The following is a 13,978-nucleotide window of genomic DNA, read 5'->3' on the forward strand; positions in this document are numbered from 1 at the left end:
CATGTTTTTGGGAACTGCCTCCACTCTGTGTCTGTTTCTGCAATGAGAGTCTCTCTCTTCCCGGCTTCCCTATCCCAGGAATATGTCTGGAGACCAGAACTGGAGATTAACCCCAGTGCTGCTGCTGTTTGTCCCAGCGGCTGCTCCGAGCAAGGTTCCAGTCTCCCACAGGAATTCCCATGAGCCACAGTGGGTTTCCCTGCTTGGACTCATGGGGATTTAAGAAGCAACAGTCCCTTTAGGAGTTCCCTGTGCCTGTTTTTTTTCCCAGGTGGACACCACGGAGCAGCTGAAGCGGATCTCCCAGATGCGACTGGTGCACTACAACTACAAACCAGAGTTTGCAGCCACGGTGGGGATGGACAACACCTCTGAGACAGGTATATCCCATGGGAATACACCTCTGAGGCAGGAATGTCCCATGGGAATACACCTCTGAGACAGGTATATCCCATGGGAATACACCTCTGAGACAGGTATATCCCATGGGAATACACCTCTGAGACAGGTATATCCCATGGGAATACACCTCTGAGACAGGTATATCCCATGGGAATACACCTCTGAGGCAGGAATGTCCCACGGGAATCCTCTGCCTTTCGTAGGGGCCGTGTCCAGTTCTGCCCCGGGTGTGAGGTGGGCAAGAGGGGGGTTCTCACCTCTGGAATTAAGGAATCTGATGAAATTCCCTCTTTAGGGAATTTAGCGGGAGAGAAGGTGGCACTTGCCACAGGGGAAAGGTTTCTCCAGGTATCCACCTCTCTTTGGGAGTACAGGTAGATCCTATGGGGGGTTGATGATCCCTGTCCATGGAATTTGGGGATAATTGACCCCCCCCGTGCTCTCTCCACGTGTCCCCAGGTGTCATCGCTCAGGAGGTGAAGGAAATCCTCCCGGAAGCTGTGAAGGACACCGGGGACCTGGTCTTTTCCAATGGGAAGACCCTGGAGAACTTCCTGGTGGTGAACAAGGTTGGTGGCAGCCGGGAGGCTGGTGAGCCCAGCTCCAGGAGCTGGATATGGAATGCGGTGCCTGGGAAACGCTCCTGGCACCACCCAGATGAGTGTCAGGCCTGGCTGCGATTCCAGAAGTCGGGAGCAGCCCTGGGTGGGCACTGGACCTGGGCAGGGAGGGAAATCTGGCAGCATCTCCCCCAGGAAGGGCTCCCTGCTGGCAGCTTCCTGCAGGGAGTCTCCCGGTCCTAATCTCCCCTTTCTGGATAAGATAAGGTGCTTATGTCAAGATACCCCGGAGCACCCGGTCTCCTGACCTTTCCCAACCTGTTCTCTGCTCTGGGAATCACCTCCCATGCCCCACGGGGGTGGGGACAGCCTCCCACGTCACACCCGGAGGGCTGGAGAGATCCAGGTGGTCCATGCTGGGTGACTCCCGTAGCCTTTCCCGCGGGACGTGGCGCGGGAGAGCAGTCAGGGCGGCCAGATCCAAGTGTTCCTCATCCCGATTCCCTGGCAGGAGCGGATCTTCATGGAGAACGTGGGGGCCGTGAAGGAGCTGTGCAAGCTGACGGACAACCTGGAGACCCGCATCGACGAGCTGGAGAGGTGGAGCCACAAGCTGGCCAAGCTCAAGAGACTGGACAGCATGAAGTCCACCGTGAGCTCCGGAGCCTTCAGGTACAGCCGGAGCCAAGGAATGTCCCCTTGGATCCCAGGAAACTCCGAGTGGGAGATGGGGAGGGTGTTGGAATGTTGTTGTGGTGTTGTCTGACAACATCACTTGGGGTTTAAGGAGCTGAGGCTGGGGAGGTTTGACATTCCCCAAAACCCCCCGGATGGAATTGTCTCCAATTCCAGCTGTCTGCCATTTCCTCATGGCAAAGAGTTTCCTGTGCTTCCAGAACCTCCATCCTGACCCTGCTTATGCAGGTTTTGGGGCAGAACTGGGGCCCTCTGGGCAAAGCCCCCAAAGGGTTTGTGACTGTCACGCCACACAGAGGGTTTGTTGCCTACTGGAAAATCCCGTTTTTCCCTGGGAATGGCTTGGAGAGCCATCCCTGCCCAGCTCAGCTCCATTGCTCCTTTTTCCTTGCAGCCAAACAGGGAGCCAGTTCAGCCGGGCGGGAAGTGTCCCCCACAAAAAGAGACCCCACAAAGTGGCCACCAAGGTGAGGGACGGATCCCAAGGGAGCAGTGCCGGGTGGGAGGAGCTGGGAGGGCTCATCCTGGAGAAAAGGAGGATCAGGGGCCCTTACCCCTTTGCACAATTCCCTGGCAGGAGGGTGGAGCCGGGTGGGATCGGGATCTGCTCCCAAGTGACAGGATGAGAGGAAACGGCCACCAGGGGGGATTTAAGTCAGATATCCTGGGAAATTCCTTCATGGAAAGGGTTGTCCAGCTCTGGCACAGACTGCAGTGGTGGAGTCCCCGTCCCTGGAGGGATTTAAAATCCGTGTGGGTGTGGGACTTGGGGACATGGTTTAGTGGTGCCTATGGAGTGGTTGGACTCTGGAATCCCAGAGGGCTTTTCCAGCCTTAATGATTCCATGATGCTCCTTTTGTCTGTGCCTGATGGGGGTGTTAAATGGCTTCCAGACTGGGGGGAGTTCAGGATTTCCAGGGAGCAGGAAGAGAGCTCGGGATGGGCTTGGGGAGGTCCGTGGCAGGAATCTGAGCTGCTCTTGGGGTTCCTGAGCTGATCCGGGTGTTTTTTCCTTGCAGTCTCCGTCGGTTGTCCCGGAACAGGCCTGTATCAGCCAGCGCTTCCTGCAGGGCACCATCATTGCCCTGGTCATCATCATGGCATTCAGGTGATTCCCAGCACCTGGGATGATCCTTCTCCCTTGGCTCCCTCTGGCTGATCCGTCTGGGCCGTGCCATCCATGGGGGGGTGCAGTGAGGGGCTTTTTCCACGTAATCCTGGAATGCTTTGGGTTGGAAGAGACCTTAAGGCTCAACCAGTTCCAACCCCGACACCTTCCAGCATCCCAGGTCGCTCCAACCTGGCCTTGGACACTTCCAGGGATGGAGCAGCCACCTTTTGTGGGCTGGAATCCCTTGGGAGCAGATTGATACCGTGACAGAGCCCTGCTCCACGTCCCTGCTCAGCTTTCCCCTCTCTCTTTTCCAGCGTTGTGTCCATGTCCACTCTCTACGTGCTGAGCCTGCGCAGTGAGGAGGATCTCGTGGATATCGACGGGTGGGTGTTTTTGGGAACCGCTGGGAAGGGATGAGGGGGCCTGGGAGAGGCTGAGGCACAGAAACCAGCTGCCCTGGTGTCGTGGAGCACAATTCCAGAGGGGCAAATCCCACCCGACACACCCACACATCCCAGTCTGGTGTCGGTTGGGTTATCTGGAGCGAGAAGTGAGGAATATCTGGAGGAAATGAGGAATATCTGGAGGAAATGAGGAATATCTGGAGGAAATGAGGAATACCTGGAGCGAGAAGCGAGGAATAGAGAAGGAAAAGGGAATGCCCCATTTGGCTGCTCACCAATCCACTCGTGGCCAGGCTTGGATGTTCCTTGGATGCCGCTCCGGCTTCATCCCACTGGTTCAGTGGGACTGGACCAGCTTTGGGAGCTCCTGTGACCTGATAATGAGTCTCTTTTTCTCTCCCTCTTTTCCCTGTCCCATTTTCCTCCCTCCTCTCCTGCTTCCATCTCCTCATCCAACCCGTTTTCCTTCCACTTTGTCTTTAATTTTCCCCATTTTTGTCTTTTCCTTCCCGTTATCTTCCACATCCTTTTTCGTTCCCTGTCCTCCCGGGCATGTTCCCACTTTTCCTCTTCTCCCTGTGTCCCTCACTGTCCTGTAGCTCCTTTGCTGTGCCCACTGCCTGTCTCCTGGCCCTCTTCCGGCACGGGGGTCCCGGAATTCCGGTCGCTCTGTGTCCACGGTATGTGACTGTTTCATTATCCCGTTACTCCTTCTCTTAATTCCTCTTTTTTTTTTTTTTCCTGCCATCTGCATCCCAGGAGACCAAAAAAACTGAAGCAAAACTGAAAGCAGAGAAATGGATGTGAGACTCCAATGGGATTCCGGGAGGAAGGACTGTGGACCCTGTTAGGCAGGGGAAATTGGGATTAGGAGATGGAAAACTCAGTTAATTAAAGGTTAAATAAGGAAATTACATCCTGCAAGTAAAGCAGGATAAAGCCACACACGGAAAAGGTGAATGAGGCAGTGGAAGGACACGAGGGACAAGGGTTGGATTTTGATGGGATGAAGGTGAAGCTCCACATTCCATCCAGGAGACCGGCACTGAGTCTCCTTTCACCTGGAAAAGAAATCCCTGTACTAAAATAAGTCTTGCAGGGGACAAAGTGGGTTTTTGATTTCTCCCAGGGTGGGAAGCTCCATTAATCCCTGGGAAACCTGGAGCGGTGCTCAGGGACAGGTAAGACATGGACACGGGTGCCCAAAAGCACTGCAGACCTGGGAGAAAGATTCCCCCCCTTTCCCATCTCCCTTATCCTCAGGAGATGCCTGTGGTGTCCTCAGCTCAGCTCTTGGATAGCTGCAGTGAAACACCTGGAATTCCACGGGATTAACTTGTGTGTGTTTGTGAGGAACAAGGGGAGGAACAGACAGTCTCGGAGAGATGAGGGGCACATTCCTTAGGGAATGTGAGTGCTTGGAGCCTGTTGAGTCCCAAAAACCCAAACCCAGCCAGGATATCACTACTGAGAGTGAAATCCACCCTGTTCCAGGATGATCCAGGAGTGCTGCTGGTGTCCTCTGAAGCAGCTGGGAGTTGTCCTGTTGTCCTTGCCAGACATGGGACTGCCATAGGATTCCCTATGGATTTCTGAGCTCTCCTTGCTGTCTTCATGGCTTGTGTGCCTCTCTCCTGCCTTCCCTTTCCCAGATCATTCCACTCTGTCCTCCTCCGTGTCTCCTGTTCCTCCGTGTCCCTCTTCCCGTTATCTCGCTGCAGCCTCTTCCCTCCGCACCTACGAGCGGCACCACAGTCCCAGTCCAGGTTTTCACCTCACTCTCCTGCATTCCAGGTCAAGCCAGAACATTGATAAGACCCAGACGGTGCGATCCACGGCCATATCCGATGGAGCCGGCAGCAGGAGCCCCCCGGAGCACGGTGGGTGCTGGGTTGGGATTCAGGATGGTGGGTTGGGATTCAGGATGGTGGGTTGGGATTCAGGATGGTGGCTTGGGATTCAGGATGACGGGTTGGGATTCAGGATGGTGGGTTGGGATTCAGGATGGTGGCTTGGGATTCAGGATGACGGGTTGGGATTCAGGATGGTGGCTTGGGATTCAGGATGGTGGCTTGGGATTCAGGATGGGGGCTTGGGATTCAGGATGACGGGTTGGGATTCAGGATGGTGGCTTGGGATTCAGGATGGTGGCTTGGGATTCAGGATGGTGTCTTGGGATTCAGGATGACGGGTTGGGATTCAGGATGGTGGGTTGGGATTCAGGATGGTGGGTTGGGATTCAGGATGACGGGTTGGGATTCAGGATGGTGGGTTGGGATTCAGGATGGTGGGTTGGGATTCAGGATGACGGGTTGGGATTCAGGATGACGGGTTGGGATTCAGGATGACGGGTCGGGATTCAGGATGACGGGTCGGGATTCAGGATGACGGGTCGGGATTCAGGATGGTGGGCTGGGATTCAGGATGGTGGGTTGGGATTCAGGATGACCAGGGTGGTGCCTCCCCCATCCCACCGTGCTGGGATGGCTCTGCTTTCATGGAATGGGTGGTGGGGCACTGGGCACTGCTCCTGTTGGATCCCTTGAGTTATTCCCGTGTCCCTGCAGTCCCGGAGGACACAGCTGGAGTATCCCTGGGCTCTCCTGCTCCCAGTGTCCTGGCCTGTTTCAGCCCTCCGTGTTTCTCCGTGTGCTGCTCCGCTGTTCCCACCGGCGTCTCCTCCGTGGTCCCCTCGGACACCAGCCCCACTCACGGCACCAACAGGACAGGTGAGGGCCATCCCAGATTCCCAGAGGTTCTGGGACATCTCCAAGGTTTGTGTGACATCCTTGTCTCTCACCTCCTGCTCCTTGTGGGAGGATCTCCTCGGTCTCCTCCGGGATGAACAATTCCAGTTCCCTTTCCCCACACCTTCCCTCTAGATCCTTCCTCATCCTTGTCCCCCTCCTCTAGAAGCTCTCTAATGGCTTTATATCCTTCTATTTATATCTTTTATATCTTCTATATATCCTTTATACCATAGGTATATCCTTTATATCCTTATATTTATCCTTTATATCCTTCTCTGCCCATGTGCACAGTTCAGACATCCCTGATCCTGCTGCCAGGGGTAAGTTGGGGCTGGAAAGGATTTGGAGCTTCCCACTTTTCCAGCACAAAGTCACGGGAAGCACTTCCAGGCTCAGCTCACCTGAGCAGCCCTACCTTGAGGTGTGACCTCATTCCCTCTTCATTCCATCCCTGGCACCATCGGGCACAGAGAGAATGGAATCACAAAATCCTGGAATGGTTTGGATGGAAGGGACCTTAAAGCTCATCCCATTCCATGGACAGGGACACCTTCACTAGACCAGGTTGCTCCAAGCCCCATCCAACCTGGATTTGAACACTTCCAGGGATGGGGCAGCCAGAGCTTCCCGGGGCAGCCTGGGTGATTCAGGAGGTGACATGGGGACAGGGTGATCCTGGTGCTCCTACCCAATCCCAGCCTCTCAGCGCAGCCTCCTCTCCCGTTTTTCCACAGACCAAAGCCAGACCTCCCTCCTTCCAGCGACAAACATCAAAGCCAAATCCAGGGGCATCACCGGGAAATCCTCCTCCTACTCCAAGTGGCCAAAGACTCCTGACAGGTCTCAGAGCTTCGGCAGCCCCAATGCCAGCCCCTCCTCCCCCTTCTCCCACATCCAGGGCAAATCCAAGTACATCTCCAACCTCTCGCTCTCCCGCAGCAGCTCCCGGCAGCGGCGCAGCCTCCGGCAGCCGGTGAGCGAGCGGCTCCGCACGGAGCACCCCGGCACCGATGGTACGTGGCTCCCACCTCCTGTCCCTCCCAGCCTTCCTCCCTCGGGGCTTTCCAGCTGTTCCTAAACACTTCGTTCTCCCGCCGACAGGGCCAAGCCCAGTGCTGGAATCCATCCGGATCCTGGAGATCAACCTGGCCATCCACTCCCAGTACTGCGCCGCTTCCAACGCCTGCAGGTGAGCGGGAAGGGCTGGCTGCTGGCACCTTGGTGCCAGCAGCACCGTGGGAAGAAAGAAATGGACAAATCTTGGAGTTTTTCCAAGATTTCCTTGGGTGTTTTCTGCTATCACCTCATGGCAGCTCACGCCATTCCCTGGGAATTGGAACTGGTGCCGCCAGTGCTGCCCTCAGGGAAAGTGTTTGGCAATGGGCTCATCCTTGGGAAGATCTCCTGTGTGAATTCTCAGCCCAACAGGGATTTTGGGTCTTATCCCAGCCTTCCCAGAGCCTGGTGACATCTCATCCTCTCTCTGTGTTCCCAGGACTGGAAACTTCAGCTTCCGCATCCCTGTGAACCAGCGGACGGCCGTGGACACCAACCTGACCCTGGAGATGAAGTGAGTGGCCAGGGATCCAAAGGAACATCCCTTGGGTGTTCCAGTGCCCCCAGAGGGGCCGGACACTGATGTGGCCATGGTGTCTCCGTGGGGAAGGGGCTGTGGATGTTCCCCCTTCCAGACTCTCATTGTGTCCTCTCTTCCCAGCTCCTCCTCCGCTGTGTCCATCTCCCTTTGTGGCCTTGTCTCCAGTGATCCCTGCCAGGATGCTGTGAGCAGGAACAGCTCCATGGATACCATGGATGCACAGGTAAGGAGAAGGGAACAGCTCACAGTCAGCCCAACACACCACCCACGGGCAGCACAGGAGTTTCTGGAGGGAATTTGTGCTCAAACATGGAATCATTTTGGTTGGAAAAGCCCTTCAAGATGATGGAGTCCCACCATCCCCCCAGCACGGCCAAGGCCACCCCAGATCATGTTCCCAAGTGCCACATCCACACGGGTTTTATCCTCCAGAGGTGGGGACTCCACCACTGGAGCCTGTTCCAATGCTTGACAACCCGCTCCATTACAGGAATTTTCCCACATATCCATCCAGAACCTCCCCTGGCACAAGTTGAGGCTGTTTCCTCTTGTCCTGTCCCTTGTTCCCTGGCAGCAGAGCACAGCCCCACCTGGCTCCACCCTCCTGTCAAGGAGTTGTAGGGAATGAGAAGATCCCCCTGATCCTCCTTTTCTCCAGGATGAGCCCACCCCCAGCTCCCTCAGCCGCTCCTCATCCCACTTGTTCTCTGGGAAACCTCCGTGGGGTCACTCCAGAGCCCAAGGCCGTGTGTTCCCTCCCCAGAACATCCCTCTGCTCATCCCTGATCTCATCCCAGCTATTCCCCTTCCTTCCCCAGGACACCACGCACCGCTGGCCTCTGGTGATGATGTCTTTCCAGGAGTTTTCCTACCACTTCCGAGTGGCTCAGCCGGTGAGTTCCACCAGCTGCTCCTCCTTCCTCTTGCCTTGTGGAAGGAGAGACATGTGGGATCATGGCAGGTTTAGGAGCCATGTGGCACCACTGCTGCTGGTAGTGGGGGGATGATTTTTCCAGCCCGTAATCCAGGCAGAATTCCCTCCTTGGCATCCTGCCCCCACCTGTAAGCTCGTTTTCCCATTCCCAGGGCCAGGCCGACTGCGGCACTTCCCCGGAGCAGCTGGGCCAGCTCTTCACTGACTATTACTTCCAGTTTTACTGGCTCTGCGAGTGATTCCCGGGAGCACCAGTGCCCTCTGCTTGGAGACAGGAGGGGGACTGGTGCCACTGGGGAGCCTCCCGAATTCCCCAGCCCCGCCTCATCCCCGTGTCCTGCGGCAGCTCCGGAGCTGGAATGCTGGTGGCTGGTGGTGCTGAGCACACCCAGGACCCAAAACCCACCACCAGCCCCGGGGTGGCTCCAGGGGTGACCTCACACCCGTTCCCACCATCCCACCTCCCTCTCCTTTCCCTCCTGGAGACCCCTGTGTCCTCCATCGCTTCTCCCTCCCCTTCCAACGCTGGATTGGGAAGCATCACGCCGGACTGAAGGCCACATCCCAAAGGGATGCTCCTTCCTCGGATCTCCTGGTGCTCCCGGGTGTCCCACGTCAGTTCTTCACAACACTGGAATTGCTTCAACACTGGAGCCCTTTCCGAGGGGTTTGGCCTTTGGAAAGGAGGGCTGTGCCTGGACATACTGGAAGTCATACACTGGAGTTGCTGTTCCTTCTAGTTGGCCCAGGGCCACTTCTCACAGACCCCCTGGAGCCCCCCGGACTTGCCAATGGACACGTTCCCCTGGGAACAACCCGAGAAGGAGCAGCTTCCACATCATTCCCCCTCCTCTCTGTGCTCTTAAATCCCACCAGATCCAGGTCTGGATGGATAAAACTCCCACTAAAGCCGCTGCTGAGGCCACACCACGCGTGGGGGCACTTGGCATCAACCCAGGGGTGACAGATGACCAGGATTCTCCCACACTGAGTGTTGTGGGATCTGTTTTTATCCATCTGGGAGCAGCGTATGGAGCTGCCTGGTCGGCTCTCAAGCCAACACCAACCCCTGCCCAGATGTGCAGGACAGAGACTGCTGGAAAATCCTGGAGCGCCCTGCAGAGCAAGGCTGAGTCCCTGGGAATGTGAGGATCTGTGCCAGGGCGGGACCTCTGCCTCGGGAGAGGGCGGTGGTCTCCCAAAAAGTGGGAATGGCAGTGGCTCCGAGCTGTCCCTGCCCTCCCAGAGCACTTGTGTTGGGGTATTTTGGGATATGTTACTGTTACAAGTCCTTAACTTGCTAAACTACTGAGTTCTTTGGGGTTTTAAGCCGTAAAAAAAAATGGGAATTTCATCCTGCCCCACCGAGCCACGTGGGAAAGCCAAGTGGCTCCGTGTGTATCCCCCTCCCCATCCCGCTCCGGCTCCTCGTGCTAAAAAGGAGTTATCTGCATTCCTGGAGGCTCAGCCACTTCCAGGTTATTCCAAGATGGATTTCCCTAAGGAAAACAGTGAGGGGGAAATGCCACACGCTGGTCCTGTGGATGCTTGGGAGCTGCTCTGGAAAAACAGGATGTTTTTTATCCAGGTAAAGTGATGGTTCCTGTGGATGTCTGGGTTTGTCTCTTGGCATCCACCTCCTGAGCTTATCCCAGCACAGCAGCCCTAAAATTCCTTGTTGGAGTCGGTGGTTTCCAGGTCAGGGCTTTAGGCCTGGAAGCAGCAAATAGTGGGTGAGCAGGGAATTCCGAGCAGCCAAGCAGTCGGAAAACCCAATTTTGGGAAGCTCAGTGGGACAACAAGACACCCCAAGGCTTGGGAATACCTGAGCAAAAGGAGGTCGGCTCCGTGCTCAGCAGGATTCTCTGTTTCCCCCTCAAATCCTGAAGGAAACACCTGGATGTAGCTCAGTGCTCCTCCCTCCGCCTGCCCCGGGGGGTTTTTCCCGGCTTTAAGCTGGAAAGTGAATTCCCTGGCAGGTTTACTGTCCCCTTGGCAATCAACGGCCCAGGCTGGCACGTCCTTCCTCAGGTGAGTGATGCCGGGCTGGGAGAAATGCCCCTTGGAAGAGGAAACAGGGAATGTTGGGAGGGCCAGAGCCTGCAATCACCCCCTCAGATCCCCTCCACCTCATCCAAGACTTCCCAGCACATCCCAGCCCGCTCCTGAGGGAAGGAATCAATCAGTGGTGGCCCAGGAGGAGTTGGGATCTCTCAGGTGTCCCCACGATGCTCATCCATGGGATTTAGTGGGATTCCCAGGAAACCAAGTGCCTGAGGGCTTGGAAACATCTCTGGTGCCTTTTCCCTTGTGGAACAACCCCAGGGAACAGTGTTTTCCCACGTATTTGTCAAATGCTGCCTCAAAAACTGTGGCTTAACCGGGATGAGGCACCTCCTGGAGTGGCAAGGCCAGCCCTGCCCACACGGAGCCGGGAGCAATCCCCGGGATCGGGAGAGGACAGGGATTCGGGGTGGAGCTTTTAGTGGCAATGGGATCCTGTGTCTGAAGTGGCACAGGTTTCCCAGAGGAGCTGTGGATGCCCCATCCCTGGCAGTGTTCAAATCCAGGTTGGAGCAACCTGGGCTAGTGGAAGGTGTCCCTACCCGTGGAACTGGTCGGGCTTTAAGGCCCCTTCCCACCCAAACCGTTCCAGGATTCCATGTTAAAAATCATCAGCCGCTGCCCAGTGAGGCAGAAATGGGGTTTATAGTTATAAAATTAAAATCAAGGAGTCATGGAATTGCTTCTAGGCCCGTGGAAACAGCTGTTTGTATGGATTTCTCCCCCAAACCCACACCTGCCCCTTCCCTGTCCCCAGTCAGTCCCAAGAGAGTTCACAATCAGGCCTTTCCCTGCGTGGGACGGAGGGAATTCTGAGCTTGGAGAAATCCCTCTTTATCCAGAGACATTCCTGGCAGGAAGGAAGACAAAGGGGTGGAAACTTGGGCTGTTTGGGAATTTGTTTCAAAAGCAAATTCCCAACTCTTCTGTCCTGCTGTTGGAGCTTAAAGCCTGTAAATAGAGACTATGGCACCACTGGAAGACTTAAGGAAAAAACCACCAAGTAAAGCACTAATTTGTTGGTTTAAATGTTGCTGCCACAGCTTTAATCACTGTATTTTGCCAGCCAGTTTGTAGAGTTGCATTTGTAGCAGGTTATTCTTGATTCCTGGTTTTTATTTGTGGGGAACAAACGTTGGTTTCCCTCTTTTCTTCCTGATTTATATTTATATTTTGCTGAATTTGGAGGGGCTGAGTCTCTGGATTCCCCCCCCCCCTTTTTTTTGTTTTGTTTTGTTTTGTTTTGTTTGGCTTATTTAGTCTTTGTTTTCTGCTGGAGGTAAATGTGCCCATATGAATAAAATATATAAATACTGCTTTGTATCCAAGGATGGCTCCTGGTGCTTTCCTGCCTTCCCAGGGAATAATAGTGGGATGGAGGAAATTCCCTGTCTTTAATCAGTGGGAGTTTCTGGATGTGCCCAAACAGGGTCCAGTCAGGGTTGTTGGGGATAAAAAGGAGAAAGGAAGGAGCAAAAAGAAATTAGGGAGGGAAAAGAAATTAGAAAGAAGGAGAAAAATGAAGAAGGAAAAAAAAAAGGGAAAATGGAAAATGAAAAAGGAAGATTAAAGGGAAAAGAAAGAAAGACAGGAAAGGGAAAAAGGAAGAAGGAAAAAGGAGCAAAAAGGAGAAAGGAAAAAATGAAGAAGGAAAAAAAGGGAAAAGAGAAAAGGAAAAAAGGAGAAAGGAAGGAAAAAGGGAAGGAGAAAAAAAAGAAAGCAAAGAAAAAAAAAGGAAGGAAATCTGCTGCTGACCTGTTATTTCTCACATGTCAGAGGGCAGGGCCAGATCCAGAAGGACCCAAGAGTCCACAAAAGGAAATCTTCCTTTCCAAATAGGAAACTGGGGCTTGAATTTGTGGTTTGGAACTGGAATTGTTTCAAAGCTGGGCTGAAATTCCAATCTGCCCTTGAAAATCCATAAATCTGTTTATAGACCAGGCAGTTAATTCAGGAATTAATAAATTAATTAATCCAGCTCTTTGCTCTCACTGCTGAGCCATAAAACTCCTGGTTCAGGATGAGAGCACGCACAGCATTCCCAAAAAAGGGTTGAGGGGATGCCAGGGCAAGCAAGACTGAGGGATTAAAAACAGCTTTAGGATTTATTTCCCATAGACTGGCTGTACCAGGACACAAGGTGGCACTGGAACTCTTCTGGCCGCACACAGCGTGGAAATCTGGGACAACCCCGGGCATATCCCAAAGCATCTGGACCTTGTGCCAATATGGAGAAAAGGAGGATCAAGGGGGCACCTTCTGGCTTTCCACAAATCCCTGACAGGAGGTTGGAGCCAGGTGGGATCAGCATCTTCTCCCGGGGAACAAGTCACAGGATGAGAGGAAACAGCCTCAAGTTGCACCAGGTGAGCTGTAGGTTGGATATTAGAGAAAAATTCCTACATGGAAGGGGCTGTCGAGCATCGGAACAGGCTCCAGTGGTGGAGTGACCAGCCCTGGAGGGATTTAAAATCCCTGTGCATGTGGCACTTGGGGCCATGGGCAGGGGTGGCAGTACTGGGGGAATGGTTGGACTCTCTGATCCTAAAGGGCTGTTCCAACCCAAACGATCCCATTATTCCATCCAAGGGGTTTGGAAAATCCAGGTAAACAGAAACACCTAAAAGACAAAGCAGGAGTCCCGAGGCAGGTGTGTCACAAAGCCAGTTTTATTCGGGTGTCACGCACCACACCTGACACAGGAGGGCTTGTTGGGTTTTTTTGCTGAAATACAAAAGAAATATAAAAAGATCTTCCCCGAATCCCACGTCGGGGGGTTCACACGTAGATCCCGACCCAGAGCAGCAGGAACAGGACTCCGAAGCCCATGAAGAGCGAGGCCACCAACGAGATCAGCAGCTCCTTGTAGATGTCCCGGGTGTATTTGGTGGATGTCACCTCGTAGCTGCAGGACCGAGGTTAAGGTGATAATCTTAAACAAGGGGAGGGGAGCCCGGGATTGGTGGGATAATCCGGGATCAGGAGGCAGAGAAGGGTGAGGGGACACCCCCGCCCGCCCCCCCGCGCCCGGCCCGGGGGGGATACACGAAGAACCAGGCGGTGAAGAACATGCCGATGGCCAGCAGCACCACGGTGAGGTGCGGGAACACGGCCGGGTTCACCGGGCTGGTGTATCTGCTCATCGCCTCCAGCTCCTGCGGGGGACACAGCGGCGGTTCAGCGGGGCCGGGATCGGCACCGACCCCGGCCCCCCGTGGCACCCCCCCTGCGCCCTCACCATGTCGCCGGGTTCCCGCTGCGACACGTCGGCTCCGCCGCTGCCGCCTCCGCCGCACGTCCGCCCCCCGCGCCGCCGGAAGTGGGAGTGAGGGCGGGAACGAGGCGCGGCGCGCGCGGGCGCCGCTTCCCCATTGGCTCGCGGAGGCTCCCGGCGGGCGCCGCGGCGGAGCGCGGGAACGGCGGCGGCGCGAGCGGACGGGTAATGGCGGCTCTCGG

General features: G+C 55.0%; 3 protein-coding genes across 8 annotated transcripts in view; 2 read left to right on the plus strand and 1 right to left on the minus strand.

Annotated features, from left to right (window-relative positions):
* MYRF (myelin regulatory factor) overlaps positions 1-11,850 on the plus strand; it is a 49,380-nt gene extending 37,530 nt beyond the window's left edge. For 4 of the 6 annotated variants that reach the window (XM_017838961.1, XM_017838960.1, XM_017838962.1 and 1 more), the window contains exons 13-27: positions 272-380; positions 862-971; positions 1,474-1,634; positions 2,053-2,125; positions 2,679-2,767; positions 3,088-3,156; positions 3,777-3,857; positions 4,972-5,057; positions 5,745-5,906; positions 6,662-6,940; positions 7,029-7,116; positions 7,423-7,497; positions 7,645-7,747; positions 8,343-8,417; positions 8,611-11,850. In XM_017838961.1, the coding sequence (XP_017694450.1) occupies positions 272-380; positions 862-971; positions 1,474-1,634; positions 2,053-2,125; positions 2,679-2,767; positions 3,088-3,156; positions 3,777-3,857; positions 4,972-5,057; positions 5,745-5,906; positions 6,662-6,940; positions 7,029-7,116; positions 7,423-7,497; positions 7,645-7,747; positions 8,343-8,417; positions 8,611-8,697 (1,647 nt within the window). In that variant the 3' untranslated portion in view covers positions 8,698-11,850. The remainder of the gene's footprint in view (positions 1-271; positions 381-861; positions 972-1,473; positions 1,635-2,052; positions 2,126-2,678; positions 2,768-3,087; positions 3,157-3,776; positions 3,858-4,971; positions 5,058-5,744; positions 5,907-6,661; positions 6,941-7,028; positions 7,117-7,422; positions 7,498-7,644; positions 7,748-8,342; positions 8,418-8,610) is intronic. The other 2 variants (XM_017838965.1, XM_017838964.1) reach the window with 2 other exon arrangements.
* Positions 11,851-13,168: 1,318 nt separating this feature from the next.
* On the minus strand, positions 13,169-13,862 carry TMEM258 (transmembrane protein 258). The gene is made up of 3 exons (XM_017838937.1): positions 13,761-13,862; positions 13,568-13,677; positions 13,169-13,427 (listed from the first exon to the last, which is right to left on the minus strand). The coding sequence occupies exons 1-3, from the start codon at positions 13,761-13,763 to the stop codon at positions 13,301-13,303; spliced, it is 240 nt and encodes a 79-aa protein (XP_017694426.1). The 5' UTR covers positions 13,764-13,862; the 3' UTR covers positions 13,169-13,300.
* A 49-nt stretch (positions 13,863-13,911) lies between these two features.
* FEN1 (flap structure-specific endonuclease 1) overlaps positions 13,912-13,978 on the plus strand; it is a 2,741-nt gene continuing 2,674 nt past the window's right edge. The window contains exon 1 of the mRNA XM_017838969.1: positions 13,912-13,961. The gene's annotated coding sequence lies outside the window, so the exon portion shown is untranslated. The remainder of the gene's footprint in view (positions 13,962-13,978) is intronic.

The sequence above is a fragment of the Lepidothrix coronata genome, unplaced genomic scaffold, assembly GCF_001604755.1.
Source record: "Lepidothrix coronata isolate B3197 unplaced genomic scaffold, Lepidothrix_coronata-1.0 Scaffold369, whole genome shotgun sequence".
Classification (NCBI taxonomy): domain Eukaryota; kingdom Metazoa; phylum Chordata; class Aves; order Passeriformes; family Pipridae; genus Lepidothrix; species Lepidothrix coronata.